This window comes from Peromyscus maniculatus, chromosome 7, assembly GCF_049852395.1.
Source record: "Peromyscus maniculatus bairdii isolate BWxNUB_F1_BW_parent chromosome 7, HU_Pman_BW_mat_3.1, whole genome shotgun sequence".
Taxonomy (NCBI): Eukaryota; Metazoa; Chordata; class Mammalia; order Rodentia; family Cricetidae; genus Peromyscus; species Peromyscus maniculatus.
In genome coordinates this window covers 46,035,553-46,062,569 of record NC_134858.1, presented here as the reverse complement: position 1 = coordinate 46,062,569, position 27,017 = coordinate 46,035,553, and the positions used below count along the sequence as shown (strand labels likewise).

General features: G+C 44.2%; 1 protein-coding gene across 1 annotated transcript; it reads left to right on the top strand.

Annotated features, from left to right (window-relative positions):
* Positions 1 to 27,017, top strand: Htr3b (5-hydroxytryptamine receptor 3B). The gene is made up of 9 exons (XM_076575588.1): positions 1 to 40; positions 5,392 to 5,552; positions 14,594 to 14,638; positions 14,917 to 15,026; positions 15,673 to 15,842; positions 16,455 to 16,612; positions 24,729 to 24,939; positions 25,050 to 25,232; positions 26,037 to 27,017. Exons 1-9 carry the CDS (start codon positions 1 to 3, stop codon positions 26,270 to 26,272), a joined length of 1,314 nt encoding a protein of 437 aa, XP_076431703.1. The 3' UTR covers positions 26,273 to 27,017.

Below are 27,017 nucleotides of genomic sequence, written 5' to 3'. Positions count from 1 at the left end.
ATGATTCTTCTGTGGTCCTGCCTCCTGGTGGCTGCTGTAGGTAAGTCCTGTCAATGGTTAGCCTGGGCACTGTGTCTTAGCTCTCAGTGTGGTGTCCACACTGTGCGGGAACATCTCAGGATCGTTCTTTTTTATTCATAATCTGTTTAATGCTAGTCCTATGAAGATTTGCAGAGACCGGTGATATGTCTCTGACACGCCCCCGCCCTCCCCACCCCACCCCCAATACATACACACACAATCACACATACCTGTACAGTGCCATGCACTGGAGCTTTTTATACAGGTGAAAATTCATTCCAAAACATTATGATTGGTGGGAAAATCTTCACTTCTGAGGAAATCCGGCTCACTGTGGCAATTAAGTATGGGGTAATCTCTTTCAGATATGTATGAATAAGGTGTTTTAGGATCTCCGATAGCATTATTATAAGCCTTTGGCAGAGCAGAAGAAGAGTGCCATGGATTTGTCTCAGCTGTAGATTCCTGTATATCATTTTGGTATTACAGTGTTTAAATCTAGCTTTACAGAGACTGTAGACGTGGCTAGTACATTTCGAACGGCAGGTGCAAAAACATGCAAGTTTTGAGTATATGATTTCTCTTAAAATACTTTAGAGATTATATGTGTTTTAATGTATGAAATGATATTTCCATGGTAACATTAACTATACTGAATTAAACTGTTTTACTTAGGATGCAATTGATTTTTTAAAAAGTATATAAATCAAGAATCTATGGTTGGTCCATACCTACTCGTGGGTATGTATCATTCTCTTTTTCTTAAATCCAATTCTCTAATCCAGTGGTTCTCAACACATGGGCCGTGACCCCTTGGGGGGGGGTCAAACAACCCTTTCACAGGGGTCACCTAAGACCATCCTGCATATCAGATAGTTATATTATGATAACAGTAGCAAAATTACAGTTATGAAGTAACAACAAAAATAATTTTATGTTGGGGGTCACCACAACATGAGGAAGTGCATTAAAGGGTCGCAGCTTTAGGAAGATTAAGAACTACTGGGACTAATCTGTTAAAATGTCTTTTCCTACACTCCAACCATGCTTAAAAAGAAAGAGAGAGAGAGAAAAAATTTCTATTTCTGTTGGTGATTCCTAACACACTACTTTCTTTTATCTTCTCTTTATACCCTACCTCTTTGAGGGTTCTCCTAGAACTTGGGTCTGAATTCTCAAAATTTAAAATATGACTGGAAGTGGGATGAGTCAGTTATGGAGAGGAAAGAAAGAAATTTGGTAACTAGAAAGCTGGGAATTTACAGAGGAAGGAAGAAAACACCAGAAATGATTTTTCTACTCGGTAGAGAAGAAAAATAGCCACGGATGTCCTGGACATTTAACGTCAAAGATAAAAGCCTATCTTAACTCTAAGAGTAAAATAGAGGAAATTTCATTAATGCCAAATGGATTTCTTTGCAGAAAAGAACCATCAACATGAAACTAAGAAAAATAGAAAACTGCCATCCAGAAGACTTGGGAGAGTCTTCTCACCAGCTTTCCCTCTGATGTTTTGTGCTCATGTTGATTTGGGTTCTCAGCAGGGCAGGAACAATGTTTTAACAGGGTCTAATGACCGAGGCCTCCTCACAAATCACACTGCAGGCGTTCGTGCCAAAGAAATCTGACATTTTGCTAAGGTAATACAAAGTGGACTTGTAAATAGCAGATCTGATTTTTTCTTTCCTTTGTGCTGAGAGTGTGCTAGGGATGAGTCCACCCCAGCCTCACTAGTCACTAGCCACAAGACCCAAATAAATCAATTCATTCTTTAGGCAGTGTTTCAGAGCCTTAGGTAGGGGCTAGTCTTGAACTTACTGTGTAACTAACTGCCGAACTCTGATCCTCCTGCATCCACCTCTCAAATTCCAGATTACAGCTGTGCATCATCTCGGCCTGTGTATGTGGTGCTGAGGGAGGGACCCAGGCCTTCATGTATGCTAGGCAAGAACCCTATTCACTGATCCTCACCCTCAGACCCTTAAGTTGATTTTTATTTGGGTATTCATGAAGATCAGAATGTGGAAGTGTAACGTGTGACACAAATGTAAGATATTATCAACCCAGAAGCGCAGGCTCTGAAAACACCCTGGCTGCCTCTGCTCAGTAATAGACACTGTGCTGGGTGTATCAGTTTTCCTTCTGATGGCTTACTCAGTTGCTGGTCCTGATAGTTTTAGACAACCAGGTCACTATAGTGTCATGCCTACGAGGTTGTTCTCTGAATGCAGACCAGCTGTGCTTCAGCTCCATCCCCTTAATTTGTAAGCTATGGCCCTGGGCATCTATACCTTCATTGAATCTGTAGTTATTGTGCCATCTTACACACACACACACACACACACCCCAAATCCAAACAAATAAACAAACAGAAAAGAACAAATGAAAAAGAAAGAACGCTTTTCTGTTTTCATTTTTTGAGTAGGGACTCAGTATGTAGTCCAGGCTGGCCTCAGATTTGTGATTCACCATCTCAGTCTCCGAGGGCTGGGATTCCAGACCTGTGCCGCCATCGTATTCTTACTGTCTTTTTAAATCTCTTCCCTTCCAAATCCTTCATAGTTCAGTCCCTAACACATTCTATTCTCCAGAAACAATACAAGTGACTTAACAGAAGCTGGTTATCCAGATCTGAGGAGGCAGCGTTGACCAGGAATCTCTCCTGAGCCCGACGATAGCTTCCATCAGTGTCTATGGAAACAGCCCTGAACTTTGAGTCATTTAGTGCTGTGTGAATGTCACATTAGCTTTCAAGGGGGCATCATTTGCCGCTAATTAATGGTCACTTAAATCCTTAATCTCTCTCCTGTAATTGATCTTTCTCCTTGGGCAAATTTGCATTCATAGTAGAAATGCAATTTATTATTTCCTCCCAGCTCATGCCAGAATTCTATTCTTTTCGAGTACATGTAAGCTTACTTCCATTTGCTTTTGCTTTTTCTCTTTGTCCCTAGTCCTAGCCTCCAAAACTTTTTCTTTTTACCTAGGCTTTTGACACATTGTGGAAAGCATGGGTCTATTCCCAGGAGATCTATGGATCTTACCTTGTCTCGATGAGATAGCAGAGAGGCAGAGACAGACAGACAGACAGACAGACAGACAGACACACACACACACACACACACACACACACACACACACACACACACATAGGGAGAGGAGAGAGAGAGAGAGAGAGAGAGAGAGAGAGAGAGAGAGAGAGAGAGAGATTTGAGTACTTATGAGCAGAGGGTACAAGGGACACACCTTCACCTCTCAGCATTGTATTTTAATTCCATCTTGATTTCCTGGGTTGAATCGTGCCCATTTCAGGATTTCTCCAACTGAGACTTGAACTGGGAATTCCCAAGAGAGGCTAAAAAAAAGCTGCTGCCCAAAGCAAACTTTGTAGGGAGATCATGGGGCCAGCCTGGTTTGATATTCCCGACTTCCCTCCCTGGGGTACAACAGTGAGAAATGTTCTCAGAGAGTCATACTGCATGTTTTGACAATAACAATTCACACAAACCTTAAAAAACGATGTCCCGTGCAAGCCACCCACCTTCGTCCTGCACGCCCACATAACTGATCCCATCCTAAGCCTCTCCATGGGTGAAGAGTCAGGGAGTTAAAATGCTCATTAAGTTCGCAGTTCTGACGGTGATGAAAGCAAATGTTCCGCTGCCCGCTACCAGCCTGGGATGACAACTCCAGCATCGTCATTAGCCATTTTGGTCCCCACCCCCACCCCCTGACATTGACAAATCATAGAAATTGCTGCTTGTGGTGACAGGTGACATGACCTCATTCATAAAGAAAGGGGTCCAAACAGGATTGTTGCACAAGGAGAAGTGATGTCATTCAGTTTCCTACTGGATTTCTCAGACTTAAATGGGCTCATCGAAATAGGGCCAATCCAGACGCGGAACATGGAGACTCTTTCATTCTGCACCGAGTCGGGAGGTGTGCAATTTGCCGCAGTCTGATGACTTATCGAAGCTTCAAATCCCCCAAGGGTTGGCCAAGCTTCCGAACAAAATATCTTTTTGCAATTCAGAGAGCGCCCTCACAAATCTGTCACTTCCAATCCCTGGTGTTGGTTTCTCTTGTTTGCTTTCTCCGGCTTCGACACCAATCATGACTCCTCTAACAAATCAAGATGCCTGAATCAGAGGAAATGATTGTTTCCTGAAACCAGGGAGAATTTTCCCAAAGCAAAGATCTCATTTTCTGACAAGCACATTTTATTCAAAGACAGATGGTGTGAGAAAATAGATTTTTTTCAATGGAAACAAAAGAGCATGAATTGAACTCTCATTAATTTCATTATGTGGAAATCCATGCAGATCTCTGGGATCAATGGATTGTCCATTACACATGGGAAATCAAAGGAAAGAAAGAAAAAATAAAACACAGGCTCCCAGGTAGCTCAGTGAGTAAGAGCGTTTTGTTTCAAAAGCATGAAGACCTGAGTTTGAATCCCCAGTATCCATGAAAAAAGCTGGGCATGGCTGTGTATGCTTCAGCACTGTAGGGGACAAAAAATGAGCATCCCAGGGGCTTGCTGGTTGCTAGCCTGACCCCATGCTCAGTGAGAGTCTTCTCTCAGGAGAGTAAGTCAAAGAGTGATAGATTGGGACACCCAATGCCCTCCATGTGGGTGTATGCACCTGCCCACACTTACATACACAAACCAACATGGAGGTTAAGTTTGGGCTAAGGGTATGGGTGAGTTTTTCATCATACCAGCAGAGCACATTACAGAAGCAGTGTGAAATGGAACTCTAGGGACAGTTTGCATTCCTGAAGATGAAGTTGCTTTATGTATCTTTACAATTCAATCTCTTTTGAGGGCTTGTCCTGGTTTGTTTTCCTGTTGCCGTAATAAACACCATGACCAAAAGCAGCTTGTTCATCTTACAAGTTACAGTCCACTATCAAGAAAAGGCAAGGCAAGAACTTAATACAGGAACTGGAGCAGATACCATGGAGTCACACTGTTTACTGGCTTGTTCCCAGGGTCTGGATCAGTTGCCTTTCTTATATGGCCTAGTTCCCTCCCTACCCCCCACCCCACACACAATGAACTGTACCCTCCTGCATCAATTAATAGTCAAGACAACCCCCCACAGACATGCTTACAAGCCAGTCTGGGGGAGGCAATTCCTCAGTTGTAAGTTCAAACCAACAACCAAGATTAGCCACCGCAGGGTACTGGCTGGCAGCTTACGTTAAATAAGTGTCTGCTAGACAGCCCACCAGCTGGCTGTGAATTTACACAGACTGGAGTCAGCTGACTGTCTCACAAAAAGCCACCATGTCCCAGACAGTCTACAGCTCCCTAAAGAAGCTCATTATCTTCGTCTTCACAGCGACAGCTTTCTTTTCTAGGTGTCCCAGGCACTGCAACTCCCCATCCGAAGGCTTCCTCTCTGCATCATCTCACCAGGCAGCTCTTACAGCAGTATCACAAGAATGTCAGGCCAGTTTACAACTGGGCTGAGGCCACCACTGTCTACCTGGACTTTTGTGTTCATGCTGTATTGGATGTGGTAAGGACTACCCTACCCTTGCTTGCTCATGTTGTTCTGATCAACTGTCTGATTGAATAATTGATTGATTGAGACAGGTCTCATATAGCCCAGGTTGGCCCTAAACTCGTTATGTGGCTAAGGATGGCACTAGACTTCTGATATTTCTGCCATTGCTTTGTGCTGATATTTCCTAAGCACTAGGACCACGGGTGTAAACCTCCACAGCCAACCTCTTGTGGAGCTCTGTGATTTATACAGAAACCTGTCCAGAGATGCTGGTTGAACTGCTGGTACTAGGCAGAGTCTACATTTTTGGAGATGGGGTTGATTTAATGATCTTTTCCATTGTTAGTGGTAATGGTATATTAAAGTAGACATCCAGCTCTGGGGTTGCAGCTCAGTGGTTGAGTACTTGCCCGTTGAGAGAGGTAAGTCTGAAATCTGAAAAAGGAAAAAAGAAAACTCTCTGCCCTGGTTATCGTGAATGTATAAAGGGCTTTTCTAGACTGTTTGCTGAGGATGGGAAGAAGGACTCATTTGAGACCCTGTACCAAAAATAACAACAAAACAAAAACAAAAACAGGGGGCTGGAGCAATGGCTCAGAGGTTAAGAGCATTGGCTGCTCTTCCTGAAGTCCTGAGTTCAATTCCCAGCAACTGCATGGTGGCTCACAACCATCTATAATGAGATCTAGTGCCCTCTTCTGACGTGCAGGCATACATGCAGGCAGAATACATAATAAGTAAATAAATCTTTAAAAAGCAAACAGACAAAAATAAAACCTTGCAAAGATTTATTTCAGCTCATGTTTTCAGATGTTGTATTCCTCAGCTAATGGGCTTCATCGCTTTGGGGCCTTCAGCAGCACACACCACAGGAGCACACCACAGAACAGAGGCACTGACCTCACGTGGAGAAGAGCAGGAGGGGTCCAGGTCCTCTTCAAAGGCATATCTTCCAGTGAGGAAGAGACCTCTTCCCAGGCCCTACCTTTTAAGGGCTTCATGACCTTTCAATAGCACCACACTGCTGACCCAGCCTTCAACATGCTTAGTTGGAGTTTCTATTGCTGTGGTAAAAACACCATGACCAAAAGCCCTTGGGCTTCTGGGGATTCCCCTCTCTCTGGCTCCATCGCACCACCGGAAAACTGGGATTACAATTCTTGCTAATGTACTTAGCTTTATGTGGGTTCTAGGATCTCAAGTCAGACCCTTGCTCTTCTGGAACTGAACTGTGTCCCCAGCCCTTCTCAACCTTTATACTTCAAGAAAATCATAAACATGGGACCACATATACATGACCTTTGACCTTTGATACCTTTTGTTTGTTTGATTTGTTTTTTTTGTTTGTTTGTTTGTTTTTGTTTGTTTTAGAGACAGGGTCTCAATATGTAGCCCAAGCTGGGCTCCAGTTCTTACCAAATCCTCCTGCCTCAGTCTTCCAAGTATTGAGATTACAGGTATAAACCTGGTGCCTGTGGAGGCCAGAAGAGGGCATCTCATCCTCTGGAACCAGAGTTATAGACACTTATGAGCCACCATGTGGGTGAGGAAAATCGAACCCAAGTCCTCTGGAAGAGCAGCACCCGCACTAACCCTCTGAGCCGTCCCTCCAGCCCTCAAATTTCACTTTTCTCAGTTTGACTTTCCCATAAGCTAGCAAAAGTACCAGCCTATGATCTTAGATGGGACTGTTTAATGTTATGCCAGGAGTTAGCCCCCCACAAAAGGCCTAGTGTCACACACTTCTAATAGATAACCCCTTTAAGGTCTCTCTTTTAAAGTCTCTTTTTTAATTGGATATTGAACTAGAATTTTGGAGACTTAATTTCTTGTGGCTGACACTTCCTGGCTAGAAGAGATTCAGTTCCCCACTCTGTAGTCATCAGCGGGTCATTACAGCCATCCTGCTTCCTAAAGTCCAGTGTTAAACATGATCCTAATAAAGACACACAGTATGAGTGCCAGGGTAGTGTGCACCCGTGATCTCAGCACTCAGGAGATGGAAGCAGGAGGATTGCTGTGAGTGTGAAGCCAACCTGAGAGATGGCAAGAAATTTTATCTCAACAGATACAAACAAATAAATAAATGGCACACAACAAGAGCTATGCTATGCTATGGGCCCCCAGAGCAGGGGGATAATGAGCCCTGAGAAGGGGTTAGGACGGCTCTCAGCTGCTTCCTTCACCTTCTTCTGATTTTTTTTTATTGATTAAGATAAAGTAGAACTGCTCAGCTTTGACTTCAGAGACTTATTTGGAGATAAATATAGAAAAGAAATAAAGTCTTTATATTAATATTTTCCCTTGGAACCAGCATGTCAAGTTGAACTTTTAACGTCTAACTCTTCCTGCCTTAGTAAAAGCAAGTAAAGTCCTATTATTATTGTAGGTAAGGAAAACACTGAAGATACAAGGTCCCCCGCCCCATGTTGTAACACATACTTGTTTGTTTCTAGACTAGGTTACATGTGTCTCATGATTAGATAGAGTAAATTTTCTTTTGCATGTGTATGTTCAAGCATGTTCATGCATGCAAATCTGTGTGTGGGTGCTGTGGATGCCTGTGGAAGCCAGGTAGCAACCTCCCTGCCATTCCTTATGTAACAATTATATTTTTATTTATTCATTCTCTGTGCGTGTGTTTGAGCCACAATGTGCAAGTGTGAGTCAGTTCTCGCCTTCCTTTATGTGGGTCCCAGCTTTGTGGCAGGCATCTCACAGGTGCCCAGCTGTCTATCATTCCTCAGATGCCGTCACTTTATCTGTTTTCTTTTTAAAGCAGAGTCTCTCACTGAACTGGTCAAGTAGGCTAGGCTGGCTCACTGATGAGCCCTAGGAATCCACCTGCCTCTGCCTCCGTAGTTCTTGGATTATAAGTGCGAGCTATTGCTTCCAGCATTTTTTTTTTTAAACATAGGTTCTGGGGGATAGAACTCAGGTCTTTATGTTCACAAGCGTCTTTTTTGTTGCGATGATAAAACATTGGCCAAAGACAACTTGGGGAGGAAAGAGTTTGTTGGGCTTATAGGTTATAGCCCAACAAGAAGGGAAGCCAAGGCAGGAACATGGAGGCAGGAACATGGAAGCAGGAACATGGAGGCACGAGCTGAGGCTTACTAGATTGCTTTGCCTGGCTTGCTCAGTTTTCTTTCTTTCTTTCTTTCTTTCTTTCTTTCTTTCTTTCTTTCTTTCTTTCTTTCTTTCTTTCTTTCTTTCTTTCTTTCTTTCTTCCTTCCTTCCTTCCTTCCTTCCTTCCTTCCTTCCTTCCTTCCTTCCTTCCTTCCTTCCTTCTCCTCCTTCTCATTCTCCTTCTTTTTTGAGACAAGATCTCACTGCACAGCCCTAGCTGTCCTGGAACTCACTATGTAGAACAGGTTCTGACTCCCAGGGCTGAGTTTAAAGGCATGCTCCATCATTCATGCCTAGCTCAGTTATCTTTCTTTTTTTTTCTTTTACCTTTTTAGAGCTTTATTGGGAGAGGGGGGAGAGAGGGGGGGGAAATCGAGGGAAGGAGAGAGAGAGGACAGACAGAAGGAGGGAGCAGAAAGGAAAGAGAACCAGTTATCTTCCTACACAGCGCAGGCCCACCTATCCAGGGATGGTACCACCCAAAGTGGGCTGGACCCTCCTTCATCAATTAGCAATTAAGAAAACACTCCCCCATATATGCCCACAGACCAATCTGATGGAGGCATTTCCTCGGCTGAGATTCCCCACTTCTCATGCCCAGGTTTGTGTCAAGTTGATAGAAATTATATGACAACCAGACAAGCACTTTCCTGAACTGAGCAGTTCCAACACCCACCCCTTTGAGTTCTAGGGTTATAGCATGGGTCACTACATCTACACATTCCCTAATTTGTTACAAGTTTCTTGATAGAAAGTCTTTGCTGCTTGTATTCTTATTTCCCACCACATGCATTGCAATATATTTTACTTCCAAGATGCTTGATCAATACTGTAAAATAGCTAGTGAATTAAAAAACACTAATTCTAAGTTTCTCTCTCTTGATGACTAGGTTACTCCGGAGGCACTTTACATATCTCACTATTATATTTAGATGAGCCAGACGAAGTAAGTTGCAGCCCTAGGAACAGTTCTGAAGGATCTGATAAAATCACTCAGATTTGTCCAGACTAGGATGCTCCCACTGTGAATAGCGAACTTGTCGGCTGCCTCTGCCAGCAGCTGTACTGCTGGCAACTTGTGTTTGAATGAAAAGCTCCCAGCCTGGCTCCCATCACAGCCCCTCGTCTCCCTTCTCATGTTTTGCCTCCCGTTTTGTTTATGGAAAAGCCTACAGTCTTGTCTTCGAATTTCTGAGTATTATGAGTACCTTAGGGAAATCTGATTATAGAGATAATCTACTCAACAGTGAAGAGTTTCAATTTGTTTCTATTGAGTTTTGTCAATTCCGAATCCCGGATACCTTTGTATTCCAGTCCATTGACTGGAGCCTCCCAGCCAGACGTTCAGGCATCTGTTTCCATAGTCTCCGGAACTAGGAAAGATAAATAAGAATGTGAGGGAATTATCTGTATATTTGCTAACCACCAATTTAGATCTAAATAGACTCCCTCTGTTAGGAAGACTAATGAATTCCAATTCTCGGAAATATCCTTTGCTTTTAACAAGCAAGATGGAAGGTATCGAAAGAAAAAAAAAAAAAAAGAGAGGCACGCGGAGGGAAAAGCTGTGAATAATGCCACCAGAGAACCAATTACACTCACCAGCTGGCATTGGGAAACTTGTTTCTTTGACAAAAAAAAAAAAAAAAATTGTTAGTTTTAGCCTCAAACTACTTTTTGACATTGCATTCTTGAGGACTGAATGATGAATCTTCCTAGCCACCCCCATACAATTCTAGGACAAAAAAAAAATTGTGTAAACATCATTTCTAGGTGTAAAACAACAAAGCAATGGGCAGGAAGAGAGGAAGTGTCGATACGGCTGGCAGTCATGGTCAGCTGGATCAAAGGATAGCCAGAGGAGGCATCGGAACAGAGAGAGACCCTCTTCCCGGCTATCCGGATCAATGAGAGACGTTTATAGGGCGCTAAGACAGGGGCAGAGAAGTCAGGAAAAACAAGGGAGTTGCTGAAACGAAGACCATATTCCTGCGAGATCCTCAGCAGGTCAAGGAGCTTGCCTCCAAGCCTGAGGAACTGAGTTCCATCCTCAGAACCTACAAAGAAGAAAGAGAAAACCCAGTCCCGAGGTTGCCCTCTGACCTCCGCACTCACACTGCGGCACATGCGTGGCTGTACATAGACACAGAAACATAAATGTAATTTAAAAATAAAAAAAAAGTATTCCTGTGAGCATAGTTAACCGCTATGTTTCCCTTAGTATAAACTGCATGTTGGATGTTTTAAAAATAGTATTTGTAGGGAACCCTCATTGATTGTAACTAAGCCTAGCATTACTGGGGTAAGGCATGACCTATTCCATAATCACTTGGCTCATACATTTCCCTAAGAAGTGAAGTGAGTGGTATCCTCTAATCTTGTGCTCTCAATAGAGGACTTAAAAACAAAAACAAAAAAAACCAAACTTCCAGAACCCCTGCTGAGCCAATCTTGGCTGGGGGTCCCCACTGGTCCTTCTACAAGCTGTTCCTTGGGGAAATATTTGTGAATTCAATCTTTTCACTTTGCATACCACTTTAAAAACCTGCCTCTCTCAAGTATCTATTTAAAGTCCATAAAAATCTGTAGAACCAGTGAGTTCAAAGCAGCCTTTGCGGAGCCTGGAGACAGGGCTCCTTGACTGCTCACTTTCTTCCTTCCCACTGTACCTAGAGATGCATATTCGGTAACAACCCCCTTTCTTGACTGTAAAAGAAGAAACTTAGATCCCAAAAGTTTATTGTGTTTCCTTTAGGGCTTGGGAGGTGGCTCAACTGAGGAGTGCTTGCTTAGTGTGCAAGAAACCTGGGGTTCTTTTCTCACCCTGGCATAAACTGGGCATGGTGGTGCATGCCTGTAATCCCAGCACTAGGGAGATGGGGCAGAAGGAACTGAACTCAGGTCTTCTGCAAGAGTGCTTTCAACCACTAAGCTATTTCTCCAGCTCCCTGATTATGTTTAAAAGCCTGGGTCGGGTCTCACCTGCTTTAGGCAAGCCTTAAGCTACTTACACAGCTGAGGATGGCTTTGAATTCTGGGTCCTCCTATCTCTGCCTTGCAAGTGATGGGACCACAAGGAGTGGATCGCCAAGTATTCCTCTAATTAGGTTTTGGTGAGCTTGTGGTTCAGCTTTGATACTTTGTTTGGCAATGCACCCATCTGCCCTACGTGTTCCTATACTTTGGTATGCAGCTGTTCATAGAGTCTCTTAGGAGTGTTTGTGTTTGTGTTTCTTGGGTATGTATTGTAACATCTTGGGGCTGGTGAGATGGGCTCAGCGGGTCAGAGCACTTGTTCCACCCCCAGGACTCACAGTGGAAGACAAGAACTGACTATGGAAAGTTGTTCTCTGACTTCAACACGTGTGCCATGGCATATACATGCCCACACAACACACACACACACAATAATAAAAATGATGATGATAATGATGTTTAAATGTTATAATGCCTCATTTTGTCAACTTGGTTTACCTTTATAAATTTTTAAAATTTTTAATCTTATTTAAAGTGTGTGGGTATTTGCCTGCATATATGCCCACACACCACATGTACACGGTGCCCTCAGAGTCCAGAAGTGGGTGTTAGATCCCGGAACTGGGTCTTCTGGAAGAGCAACAAGCTCTCTTAACTGTTGAGCCGTCTCTCCAGTCCTAGAATATTTACATTTATTTTTATGGATGTGTGTGTGCCTGCATGACTGCTTGTGTGCAGGTGTTTATGCAGGCCAGAAAAGGCCATCAGAGCTCTAGAAACTGTAGTCACAGGCGGTTGTGAGCTGCCAGATGTGGGTATGGGAACCAAACTCAGGTCCTCTGCAAGAGCAACAAGTGCTCTTAACTGCTGAGCCATCTCTCTATCCCACACAAAAGTTTTTAATTTTGATAAAAATCCCACTTTTTTCATTCGTTGCTTCTGCTCTCATATCTAAGAAACCATCACTTAATTCAAAGCTCCAAGAGTCTGAGTTTTCCAGTCTTAGCTCCAACATTCAGTCTTGTGATTTGTAGTTGGAGAGCTTCTCTCCGGGTCCCGCCAAGGCCCTGCAGTCTTGCAGCCCACTTATAAAATAAACACACAGACGCTTATATTATTTAAACTGTTTGGTCTAATGGCTCAGGCTTCTAGCTAGCTGTTCTTATATCTTAAATTAATCCATTTCTATAAATCTATACCTTGCCACATGGCTCGTGGCTTACCAGTATCTTACATGTTGGTACTCATGGTGGCAGCTGGCAGCGTCTCTCCGTCTCAGCCTTCCACTTCCCAGAATTCTCTTCTCTGCTTGTCCTGCCTATACTTCTTGCCTGGCTACTAGCCAATCAGCATTTTATTTATACAGAGCGATATCCACAGCAGTGATTCATTTTTATAGTTAATAGTTGTTAGATACTATATGGATGAAATAATCCTTCTCTTTTAATACCCAAGAACATCTTATTTTTGGAATGTCCTCTACTAGGTTAGATATGAAAAATCTCGGTAAAGACAGTTTCGTTGTTACTGCTGTTGCTTGTCGTTGATTATTTTTACTCTTTACTCTTTGAGGGGCCCACCACCCAGCTCCCAAATAACCACACAGAGTCTTATTCTTTCTTATGAATGCCCAGCCTGAGCTTGACTTATTTCTAACCAGCTTCTCTTAACTTAAATTATCCCATCTATCTTTTGCCTCTAGACTTTTATTTCTCTCTCTCTAGTCTATACACCTTTCTTTACTTCTTACTCTGTGACTTGCTGTGTAGCTGAGTGGCTGGGCCCTAGAATTCTCCTCTTCCCCTTTTCTTGTTTCTTGAACCAAACCCTCTTTCCAGATTTCTCCTCCTATTTATTCTCTCTGTATCCAGCCCTGCCTATTTCTCTCTGCCTGGCTATTGGCCATTTAGCTCTTTATCAGACCAATCAGGTGTTTTAGACAGGCAAGGTAACACAGCTTCACAGAGTTCAACAAATATGACATAAAAGAATGCAACACATCTTTTTATTATTAAACAGCTGTTCCACAGCATAAACAAATGTAACACATCTTCAACTAATATTCCACAACATCTGCTGTTTGGGGAGGATCCTTAACAAAAAGATCACCAAGGGGCTTGGGAGGTGACTCAATGGCTAAGAACACTGGCTGCTCTTCCAGAGGATCTGGGTTCGATTCCCATCACCCACATGGTAGGTCACAGTTGTCTGTAGCTCCAATTTCAGGGAGTCCACTGTCCTTTTCTGGCTTTCATGGGCATCAGGCATGAACATGGTGCACAGATATACATGAAGGTGTAAGTCTCATACACATAAAATACTTTCTTTAATTAAAAAAAATTCACCGAGTTATTGCAGACGTGGAAAATCACATCTGTTGCCAAGGAAGTACACCTCACCTATATTGAGCTCATCAGTCTGTTTCATAAGCAGATAAATTTAAACACAAAGTAACTTAACAGAAATGACTGCATGTGTCAGTGCAGATAGATTTCATTGAAAGATTATGAATAATATCTTGATTAGAAGTAGAAGTTTGGTCTCATCTTTTCAGCTCAATATTGGCTAAGACTTACATATCATTTTTTTTTTTAGTTTGATTAATGACAGAGTAACTAATTAGAGCAGGAAAAGAGATTAGAAAATCACTCAAAATGTTAAGTGCAGTTAGACTGCTATTTTGTCCTGGATAATAGAGCAACATTCAAAGCCACAGGTGTGCATGATAAGCGGGAACTGAGACTACTCAGGTATCAAGGAAGCTAGGCAATGTTTTTAAAATCAGCATTGGTTGGTTGCATTTGATTTTCCTCTCTCTTAAATTGTCAGATGGTTGCGCTTGCCTCTGATAATTGATGTGTTGAGGGGATATGGGGATGCTCTTGAACTTGCCTTTGCTTGCTCAGATTCTGTGTGGATGTTCTATTTTTTTTTTTCTCTCTCTGCAGGACGTACAGAATCAAAAATTAAAGACAAGTGTGTGGTACCGAGAGGTAACTGATTCTCCTTCCCTCTCAGCATGCTGGGTTCCTGATGGGGATCTACCACAAAATGTGGATGTTTTAAGGTGGAGGTACTGCCTTTAGGCATAGTCCTTTAGCTCAGAGCAGGCCTAGTTTATTAGAATCCATGCAAGGATGTAGCCATAGACAGGATTTCCTTCCCCCTAATAGAGTGCATCACGGGGCTGATGAATTGGATCAGTACTCAGTTACATCAGTGCACTTAAGCTTTCTCATGTTGTTGTTTACCACTTGGCTACTCCTAACAGGTTTGGAATGATGAGTTTTTGTCCTGGAACTCTAGCCTGTTTGATGAGATTCAAGAAATCTCTCTCCCTCTCAGTGCCATCTGGGCCCCAGATATCATCATCAATGAGTTGTAAGTGTTCTGGGGTGTATTTCTGTGACCTTTGGATTGTTTACCTGTTCAGGCCAAACATCATTTAATTCCAGTCATTGTTGTTATACTTTTTGTTTTCTCTGGTTACTGGAGTCATACTGCTGGGAATATTCAGGATGGGATTGTCATGAGTTGACACCATTTAAGATATAGATTTGAAGGCTGGAGAGATGGCTTAGTAGTTAAGAGTCTGTACTGCTTTTCTAGAGGACCAGGGGTTCAGTTCCCAGCACCTACATTGGGTAGCTCATAACCTCCTGTAACTCAGCTCCTGGGGATCTGATACCCTTTTCTAGTCTCTGTGGGTACCTGCACTCACGTGAGCACATTATCCCTATAAACATATGATTTAAGATAAAATACTTTAGAAAAAGATACGTATTTGATTAATGGTGCTTGGAGTTACTGTTTATGTTGTAGCTGTAGCAGGTGAGTTAATTGATGAGACTTGTCATTTCTGAGAGTGTGTGTCAGGGAGAATCATCTCATGGAAAATACTCTATCCTTTTTTCCCTAAGTCTAGCTTTGAGTCTCATGGCCACTACCACCTCGTAGTCAGTTCTGTGTGTGTGTTTGGAAATAACTAAGGTACTCTCCATAATAGGTTCTCTTGTGTTTCATATAGTGTGGACCTTGAAAGATCTCCTGACCTTCCCTATGTATATGTGAACTCCTCTGGAACCATTAGTAACCACAAGCCCATCCAGGTGGTCTCTGCATGCAGTTTGCAGACGTATGCTTTTCCCTTCGATATCCAGAATTGCAGTCTCACCTTCAATAGCATGCTGCATACAGGTAAATAATCACAAGAGACACAGTCTGCTGGGAATACCTATGCTGTGTGGGCATACATAGGTGAAATGATATTAACTTCAGATCTATTTTACTCTTATACATGATTGTTTAAAAATCTAAACTTTAGATGGATGTGGTAGCACATGCTTGAAATCCCAGCAGCACTTTGGAGGTGGAGGCAGGAGGATCAGAAATTCAAGATCATTCTTGGCTATAGAGAGCTTTAGTTTAGCTGGAACACATGAGACTCTGCCTCAAAAAAGATGTCTTGTGGTAGTGGGTGTTTCTAGAATTCAGACAAGGTACAATGCTATAACCCACCAGAGCTGTTAATTTGTCATTATGATATCAGGATTCTATCACTACTGAGAACATTCTAAAAGCTACAGGACACTTCATAGACTGTGGAGAGCAGGCTCCAATTCTAAATTTATGGTTTAATAAAAGATTAGAAGCATTTTTGTCCCCCACCTCTACTCTCTAACTCAAATACTGGGAATACTGTGTGTGTGAGTCAGGACAAAAGGAAGGGCTCAAGCTGGGTTTGGAAAGTGGGGGGATGCTGGCCCCTGTTTCTCCCCCTAGAAGTCCATTGTTACGGTTATTTTTCAGTGGAAGACATAGACCTGGGCTTCCTGAGGAATAGAGAAGACATCGAGAATGACAAAAGGGTGTTTCTGAATGACAGTGAGTGGCAACTTCTTTCAGTGTCCTCCACATACCACATCCTGCGGAGCAGCGTTGGAAACTTCGCTCAGATTCGGTTTAACGTAGGTTCTCCTTCCTACCTGCTACCCATGGCTCTGCAGTCCATGGCCTTTTCTATTGAGCTGTGGAATCTACTCTATTGCATATTCTCACTGTCACCTGAGGACAGTGTGTGGAGGTGGCTCCGCCCATTCCCCTGTGCTGCGGTATTTGAGAGCAGAGGTCCTGAGCTATGGAGCTACCACTGTAATTTACAAGGCAATCAGAGAGAGTGGTGTGCAGAACTCCAGAGATCTGGCTCACCTCACAGCAGAAGTCTTCAAACCTTTTGGCTTACACAAACATTATCACATCTAATTGCCACTGAGAATAAAGCCCAAAGCGATGTACACACCATCAGCATTACAACGAATTGGAAACAAAACAAAAAAATTGTCTCATCAGCATAATTGTCCCATTTTTAATTGAGAAAAGTATCAATTAATTTCAGATGCAGATGCATAAAATGATCATATTACTAACTCGAATATCTGAAGGGATGAGCTGATAGTCATCTGCATGACCCATAGAAACAATCAGTAGGACTGGGGATGTAGCTGTTGGTAACTTACATGGATCCCTGGGGTTGATCACCGGCACACATAGACCAAGCATGGAGACTCACACCTGTGATGCCAGCACTAAGAGGGTGGAGGCCTGTCTGGGCTACATGAGATCCTATTTCATAAAAAGAAAAAAAAAAAAAGGAAAGGAGAGGGAGGGAGGGAGGGAGGGAGGGAGGGAGGGAGGGAGGGAGGAAGGAAGGAAGGAAGGAAGGAAGGAAGGAAGGAAGGAAGGAAGGAAGGAAGGAAGGAAGGAAGGCAGACAAACTGACAGACACAGAACAAGCAAGGTACTAGTGGCTTCAGGGTCAGAGGGAACAACTGCTAACCAGGGCTTGGTGGAACCCATGATGCTCTGATACATCCCTGGGAGTGCTCTTGGCCAAACTGTATCCAGAGAAATTTATCTGGCCTGAGGGACTCTGGGAGAAGGACAGTGGTGCCCACCACTTTCCCTGCCGAGCTTCTGCTCCTCTGGCTTTCCTGGCAAATCACTCTGCCGTGGTCACGAGAAGGTTCACATCAGCAATAGACTCTCAGTGCTAGAATTCGGCAGAGAGTCCTGCTTCACTCCACAACGTGAAGGTGGCACTGGTGACAGGGTGAGAGGGTGGTGTTCATGACAAAGAATGAATCCAGCTGAAAATTAGAGACTGCAAACAGGTCAGGAGTGCAGGTGACATGGATTCCTCCAGAATCAGGCCTTGGGAATGAGATGCCTGCGGACAAGATTGAGGGCTGGTGCAAAGAGTGAGATTAGCTGTTCCTGAGGGGCATGAGTGGCCTCCATTGGCCGAAAGGTGTGTGTTTTCTAGAAGAACTCCCATTAAACCAGAGCCCTAAGCACTGGGGTTGGAGCCTGCCTCACAGCTAACCTGTTTGTTAGCAGCAGCCCATCAAAAACGTGCCTGTGAAGCAGGGGATTTGGGACTGGAGTTCTTTCTAACTTAGAATTCAACCAGGTGTTCACTGTGGCCTGTGGCCTGTGGCCTGCCCACTCTTTCTTCTTTGTTTTGTGATTCTAGGACTCAGACAGGGACCTTGCTCACACTAGGCCAGCACTCTACCCTTGAGCCACATCCCTAGTTCTTGTCCACTTGTTTTCAGTAAGAGAAGAGAGCAGGGGGAAGAAAGCTTTTTTTTTTTTTTTTAAATTTCAATGAGTTTCTTGGCTAAGAGTAAACACCTCATTAATTTTAAAGATATCAGCCTGCAAACATTATTAATGCAGCCCAAATAATGGAGAGCATTAAAGGGAAACGCGAGGGAACGGCACGCGCAAGGTGGAACCAGTCACCTACCAAGCGCTCCACGGAGTGCTGCACACATCATTACCTACACTGCACGGAGACAGACAAAGGCAAGAGGTGGTGGGAAATGTTAGCGTGAGTGTGGCTATACCCCTGCGTGCCCTCTCTCGGTCTCCCTCTGCAATTACATGTCATCCCTTCTCCTAAATATTAGCTTGTCTTCTTGAGAGCAGCTGGGTCCATTTGGAATAGGAGAGAAAGTAAGCACTGCTTCATGGGAGGCGTCCCTCCATGTAGGAACCATGGTCCACTTCCTTTGCCCTCTTCATCACCACATCCCTCTCTGTTATGGTGTTTCTACAGAGGCACGCTGGAGGTAGGGAGACATGCATTTGATTTCGTGCCCTGGAAGTTTTCTCCGAGGTGTCTTTGCTCTGAGGGCCAAGGCTGGCTTTCACCTGATTCTCTGGAACCAAATCCCCCAAAATCCCAAGTAAAGTCACAGATCATAGTGGTCCAGACTCAGAAGTGATCCTGCAGCTTTGGAAAGACTCTCATGTTCCAGATCACTCACTGGTTTCCATCTCCCAACCTCCACACCTTCCCCGTGGCTGCCACGTGCCCCATGCCTGGCTTCATTGTTTTCATACCACAGGAGACATTCTGCATTTAGCATCCAAGGTGTCCTGGTGTCATTCAAAAGCCCTTGGCCAGTGCTGTAGCATTTGGAGTCCAACTCTGTGCCAACAGTGTGCTTACTGGTGTCCTGATGGTAAAGGACTATCTTCCTCTTAATCGAATCACCTGCTGTGTCCCAGACCAAGCTGGGACAGTTGGAGCAGGCAAGAGAGACAACATTCTTTTCAAAACTCACCGTCATCCCAAGCTAACACACACAGCTACCATTTATCTGGCATCAGATGCTTGGGATTCCATTAGCTCCAGCTAATACAATCACAGTCACTGGTGCTGGGACACATGCTGCTTATCACAGGGTACCACTGATGGTTTAGAATCCAACTACATTTCACAGGGGGGCCTAGACAAAGCCCTCCTCCCTGCAAGGATGTTTGTGTACAGCCTGGGACCCAATCCAACAGCCATAGGAGGGGAGATTTCTTCCAATACATTATTGGAGGTGCTGGTTCCCAGAAAACAGCAGGATGGACATTCAGTTTCTGTAGGACGTTGCAGGAGTGGGCAGAGGTAGGGAGAAAATCTAGAAGTCATTTTGGAGGGAAAGGGCCAATCAAGATGCTCTGACAATGAGTGAGGGACTCACCAGGCACTGGAAACTCACAGAGTACTGGGGAAATGAAAAGGAGATTTGAGAAAGAGAGATGCCTTTCTCAATCTCTTTTCTATTATGATTCTTATGTCTTTTCTAGATTAGGACAATTTTTTTGAGGTTTCCATTGAATCCAAGGCATTCTTATGTCCTTCAAAAACTCTTGATCAATAATAAGAATGCAGCTCATATTTGACAGGATAGCTTTCCAAAGAGGAGAAGGGAAGAAGAGGGAAGGAGGGAGGGGGGGAATCTTAAACTCTAGAATCATCCTAGGGTTGCTCAAGGAATACAGGAATCACAAACTTTCTGTTAATCCAGCCCAACCCACAATCTACATCCCCAAAGCCCTCACTCTGGTACAAGGCTCTCACTTAAATGGCAACAACTTTCCCATTCCTTCTGAACCAGGGGTGTTAGGAGGGACTTGGGAGGGGAGGAAAATGGGCTTCTGTATGGAGCATGAGTCTGGGCGTCAAAATTCCAAGTATGTCATAAAGACGGTCATGCAAAATTGAGTACTGGTAGGGTCTACCATCAAGGAGGCAATTAGAGGCTAACCTTGGGGCCTATTCCATCTCCAAGGAGCTCTCCACACACACATTCTGAATTAGATTGATCTCTTTCATTAACATCAATAGGCTCCAAATACCTTTGTGTACTTATTATTACCTGGCTTTAATGGATAATGAAATTGTGGCATAATATTGCTAACACCTGAAGGGTGTCTAATGGAGAACACGGGCTGAAACTAAAGTGCTTTTTCTTCCTTTTTGTTGGAATTTAAAGGCACCAGCTCCTCTAGTCCATTAGGAATGATGGGCTCTGGGTAGGGCAGGCTTACAAAGAACAGTGTCACACTGAGCAGGTGACACATTCCCCTGGGCAGAAGCAGGAGTCATTAGCTCTCATGTGATCTATGAGAGGAGGCCCATATGAAGACTGACCCCAATGGCATGCCTCCCCCAATTTGGGCTAATCTCACATCTCCAGTCTATTGAAGCAAAAAGCAGCATTATTAACAGATTCTGATGTAGCTCAGTGAACATCTTCTAAGCATCAATGATTGTTAGAGTTTGATCTCCTGTTGCTGGGGCAAAGTACTGTGACCAAAAGCCTCCTGGGAAGCAAAGGGTTTATTTGGCTCATACTTCCAGGTTACAATCTATTATCAAAGGAAGTCAGGGTAGGAACTCAAGGCAGGAAACTAAAGCAGAAACCATGGAGGAACTCTGCTTGCTGGCTTGCTCTCTGGTTTGTTTAATCCCAGGCTCATGCTTAGTTTTCTTATACAGCCCAGGACCACCTGCCTAGGGATGGTGCCACCCACAATGGGCAGGGCCCTCCTGCATCAAGTAATAATCAAGACAATCTCCTACAGACTTCCCATAGACCAATCTGATCTAGACAATTTCTCAGTCAAGGTTTTCCACTCAGATGACTCTAGGCTGTGTCAAATTGACTATTAAAGATAACAAGGACAATGACAGACATATAAAGTACAAAGATGAATAAGAAAGGCTCTTGGATCTCGCTCTGTAGACCAGGTTGGCCTCTGTCTTGAAAAACAAAACAAAACAAAAAAGACAGAAAAGCTCTTGGTATCTGTCATAGACATCAAAATCTGCCCAAGGAGCTATAGCTCAGTTGGTAGGGCATTTGTCTAGCATGCAGGAAGCTATAGGTTCAATCTCTGCATAGAATAGCAGCTAAGCTTAGGAAGTCTTTAGTGGCATCATGCAAATGAGATAGGGACTCTGGTTTTGGTTCATTCTGGAGCAAGGTTTCTTTCTGCCCCATAGACTTATCAAACGTCAGCCCCCAGAGTCTGGCTCCTGAACTCCTAAGACCAGGCAAGACAGTGACTTGCCCTACTCATGGCACTAGGCCCCTAGTATTTACAGTAGTGTGTCAGCCGCCTCTTCCTGCTCCATGTCTGTTGAACAAAGGAATAGAAAGCTGAAGAATGGCTGAGATAACAATAACAGTTTCAGAAAGCAAAAATAAAATTAGAAGTTTGTTTTGTTTTTAGCTCATTTTGTTGTTGTTTTTGTTTTTGGCTGTACCAGGCTTGTAGAGAACATTAATTTAATCCTTAGAAGGCATTGCCTCTAAAACAAAGAAAAAGGTGGACCCTTAGAAGAAACTCTAAACTGTGCTACTACTTGGCATCTCTTAAGAATGGTAACATCCTTACTGAAGACAGGAGAATATACGTTAGGTAGTTTTAGAAGGCGTAGTCAGCTTTCCAGTTTTGTAAGACAGATGGACTAGGGGAGTTTCTGTGTTTTATGTCACAGCAGAAGCTAACTACCTAACGGGCTACCTTTGTCTTTGCCTTCTGCTTTCAGCATCTACTGAGACCCAGTGAAGGTCCTTCCAAGTTCAGGACCATGCACAGGTCAAAAGCCAATGAACCTCATAATTCTTCTCAGACCTCTTTCAACCCCTGAAACCTTGGGAACCTTTGACCTGATAAATCTATACTTCCTTGGAAATCAGGATCATTGAGGAACCACACCACTCATCTTTGGTTTCAGCCTAGATTTATGTTTCAGGTCTGCATCTGAACATGATGGAGAGGAATCATCTCTACCTGTGCTGTTACATCAGAACTCTCTTTTGAAGCGCAACAGCTTGATTGTACCTGGGATGTTTGGCAAAGCAAAAGCACACTGCTTCTTTAAAAGAAGTGGAGAGGAGCTGAGGAGATAGTTCGGTTGGTAGAGTGCTTGACTTGCAAACAGAAGGACCTGAGTTCAGTTCCCAGAACATGAGAAGCTGGTGTGGCCATGTGCTTGTAATCCCATCACTGGGGAGGTAGAGACAGGCAGAGCCCTGGAGCTCCCTAGCTAGTCAGCTTAGTCTACTTAGTAAGTTTCAAGCCAATGGCAGACACTGTCTAAAGAAAATGAGGATGGTTCCTCTGGAATGACACCTAAAGTTTCTCTCTGGCCTCCACATGCACACATTCATATGTACACACAACCCCTCCTCATACACACATATATACATACATGCATTATACACACACATACAAAAGAAAGGAAGAAGGAATTGAGGCAGGGAGAGGTTGGCTGTCCCACACAGGATCACATAGATTTACATACATAGGCTCTATTTCCTTGACTACAGATCTGGGCCCTTCCCCCTTAACCAAATGCCTTGTGCTTTTCTTTAGGGTGATTCTCATAGACTCCCCCATACCCCCATCTCATGCAATTTCTGTCATGAAGTCTCCAAGGGTGATCCCATTTCTTCCTCCCACCTGATCAGGATGGATGATCCCTCCATCCTCTACTCTAAGAGACCAGACCACCAGCATCCCAAGCTGGATCACAACATAAACCTCCCAGGGGCTTTGGCCACTCAGTGCCCTTCCTCTTCCCACAACTATCTCCATCACAGCCCAACAGAGATGCAGGCTGATGACAGTTCATTGTGTTGTTTTTTTCTCTTGTTGGCTGCACTTTGGTAGAAATGTGTTCTAACCGAATTAATGCAAAGCAACGTGTGGTGCACTGGTGTAGATATTTCCAGCCAATTTTGTTTAATGTGGAAGACAACAGCCATACTACAATCCACCAAACAGCTCTGGTGTGCCAAGCTCCACTGAGTCGGGACAAGTTCCCAGATCTGATGGCTAGGGAGCCTCAGCTCTCATCAACAAGGTGTGTGATTTCCCCCAGCCAAGCTGCCCCGCCCCACTCCATCACTGGCCTCTATACCTCCTCTGTGTGCTCATTTCTTTGTACTTTTCTCCCAGAGCAAGAGATGGAGGTGAAAAAGAAAAAAATGAATAAATGTCTCCTCTCTCACACCTGGGCAGATCCAGACTTGTAGTTAAGCTGTAGCAGAAGAGCACCAGGGATCAGAAGATGTGGGGCTACCTCACAGCTTGGCCACTGACTCAACTTACTTAAGGGTGCAGTGCTTTGAAAATCAATGAGATGGAGGATGTTATCTATCCAACAAATTGATAATGAGAATAAGATAAATGGTATGATAGATGTAAAAGTACCCAGCACGTGGTTTAACACATAGCAGGTAGTCAAGTGTCACATTGTCTGGCAAATCCAAGGAATGGGAGCTGTTAAGCAGTGTGCTGGTGTAAATCCAACAGTAAAGGGAGCAGGATACTGGTTTGCCCCATCAGGCTTTATTGAATATACACCACAAGAGAGGTCTTATTATCAACCCTGAGGGGAAATCACCACTTTGGAGATGGGACCTTGATCTTGCCTCTACCTCCCAAATGCTGGGATTACAGGTGTGTACCAGCACACCTAGTTTATGTGGTTTTGGGGATAGAATCCAGGGCTTTGTACATGTTAGGCAGGCACTTTATCAACTGAGCTACACCCCCAAGTTATAAGCCCAGCACTGGTGGACAAAGATGGGCAGATCCAGAGAACTCACAAGCAAGCCAAAACACTGAGCTTCTGGTTTAGAGGGATACCCTGTAGCAGGCAGTGAGGCAAAGAATGAGAAAGGAAGACACCTGGCATCCTGATCTGGTTTTTGCATGCGTATAAATGGACATGTGTCTATGTGCATAAATCAGACAGACACACTCTATACTTGGGACAGAAATCCTTGGTCTTAGAGCACTCCTCCTGTCTTTTAATATATCTACAACTTTGTACAAACAAACACACACACACACACATTATTAGTCTATGAAATGTGAAAACTTTCCATCTTTTAGAACCACAAAATAGCCTCGTGTGTGTGTGTGTGTGTGTGTGTGTGTGTGTGTGTGTGTGTGTGTGTTGTTGTTGTTGTTGTTTGTTGTTTGAAACAGGGTCTTATTATGTAGTCCAAGCTGGCTTCCCACTCATAGCAATCCTCCTGCTTCAGCTCCCCACATTCTGAGATTACAGGCAGTTACCAGCACACCCAGCTGCCTCAAATACATTCCTACTATAAACTATGTAGCCATTTTGCATTACACACAGGGCAGGGACTTCAGGACTATGGACTCAGCCAAGCGTTAGACCTTTTGCTTAGACGGATCAGCTTCCCTGTCTTCTGCCAGGTGGTGATTCGCAGATGCCCGTTGGCCTATGTTGTGAGCCTCTTGATTCCCAGCATCTTCCTGATGCTCGTGGACCTGGGGAGCTTCTACCTGCCCCCCAACTGCCGTGCAAGAATTGTATTCAAGACCAATGTGCTGGTGGGCTACACAGTCTTCAGGGTCAACATGTCTGATGAGGTGCCAAGGAGCGCAGGGTGCACGTCTCTCATTGGTAAGCGGCCCCAGTGCCACCGGACATCCTCCTAGACCGCTTCTGGCCACGATCTGATGTGCATGTAGATGGTAGACTAATCCCTTTTCTCTGCTCCGGTCCTTTCCCAGGGGTCTTCTTTACCGTCTGCATGGCCCTTTTGGTTCTCAGCTTATCCAAGTCCATCTTGTTGATCAAATTCCTCCACGAGGAGAAACACAGTGGGCACGAACGGCCTCTTCTTTGCCTTCGAGGAGACTCTGATGCTGATGAGCCTGGATTGCACCCCAGGGCTCCAAGTGCTGAGACAACAGGTTTGTGAGAAGCCTTGAGATCCCCATCCTGTTTGCTTTGTCAGCACCTGGGTCCACTGGGGCAGCAGCAGGCCATGGCTGGACTGTGTAGACAATGGGAAACACCTGCTTTTCAGCCCCTGTTCTGTGTTTGATATTTCTTCTGCAGACCGAAGGCAACTTCCTGCTGGAGATCATTTTAGCTTGAAGGTCAGGTCTTCAGTCACCTCTAGTTTGCTGCATTTCTACCATAGTGACTGAGCTACGAACTCAAAATTTGCAGAATTCTGGCATACAAGCACATGTGCATGAATACACGCACACATACACACACACACACACCACACACACACTACACAGCCCATTGTACACACACACACACACACACACACATCACACCACACATACGCCCCACATCCCACACATTCCACTGTACACACACATCATAACACACACACACATACACACACACACACACACACACCACACATCCCACACATCCCACTACACACACACACACATCACATTATACACATGCTACAAACACAAAAGTGGGGAGGAATATGAATAGTTGGGTTCTGGCTGCTTTAGATAAAGGAGTTTAAGAACCATCCTAGCTCAGGAAATCTCCTAGATAGATTTAGCCTTCACACACCCCTCTTGACACAGTACAGCTCTGCCATGTTCTCTGGGCCTTCCCTCAGCACAGCTGTGCCTCTCCTAGGCAGACAGGATGAGAGTCCCCAACTCTAGCAAAGACCCTTCCTTAAAGAGTAAGAACAAGCAGCTCCCAGTTCATCTAGAGTATTTTCCTCCATCTCACAGAGCCCCCAGTCCATCAGGAGCACCAGGTTCAGCCGGATACCCTGAAGGAAGTTTGGCTCCAGCTCCAATTCATCAACAACTCCCTCCGAACTCGGGATCAGGTTTACCAGAAGGAGGTGGAGTGGCTGGCCATCCTGTACCACTTCGATCAGCTGCTCTTCCGAATCTACCTTGCTGTGCTGGGGCTCTATACTGTCACCTTGTGCACTCTCTGGGCACTGTGGAGCAGAATGTGACAACGGAGACTGCTGCTCTCACTATGGGGTCACAACACTGAGGCAGGCTGAACAGTGTTTGGAGAGGGGCTGAAAGGGAAAGAGTGAGCTGGTTTTAAAAATGTCTCCCAGACTCCATTGTCTCTTTTCAGTGACTACACAGAGGAGCATCTTATTGGTTATTGACTGAACCAGTAAACATACATATTCATAATAAAGATGTATAAAGAGAATAGAGTATACAGTGACAAGCAAGCTCTCACTTCCCCTGGACCATTAGTGACCGTACATACTTAGGCTTAAGCAAAAAAGTTTGGTTTTAGATTTTTGAAGCGACGTCTCTTGTAGTCTAGGCTAACCTTGAACACTATGCAGCCAAGGATGACTCTTGATACTCCTACCTCTGCCTTCCAAGTGCTGAGATTGTACATACTGTGCCACCATGCCCAGCTCCATTTGATATATTCTGCTTTAACAGTCTATGTGTCAACTTAACCTCGAGCCCAGTTAAAAACAGCTTCATTCCTCCAGGATCATCAACCCATGGCTCTGTCTCCTCCATTCTGTCTTTGGTCTCATATTACCTTATATCCTTCTCCCTTTAAATGTTTGGTAGCCTCTTTAATGCATGTGTATATGTGAGGAGGAAGAGGAATAGACAGACAGATGACAGACAGACAGACAGAGATTACCCAATAGACCACACACTTCCAGAGCCTGGTTCTGTCACTGTTCACCCAGGAGACCTTAAACTCCGCTTCTCAGA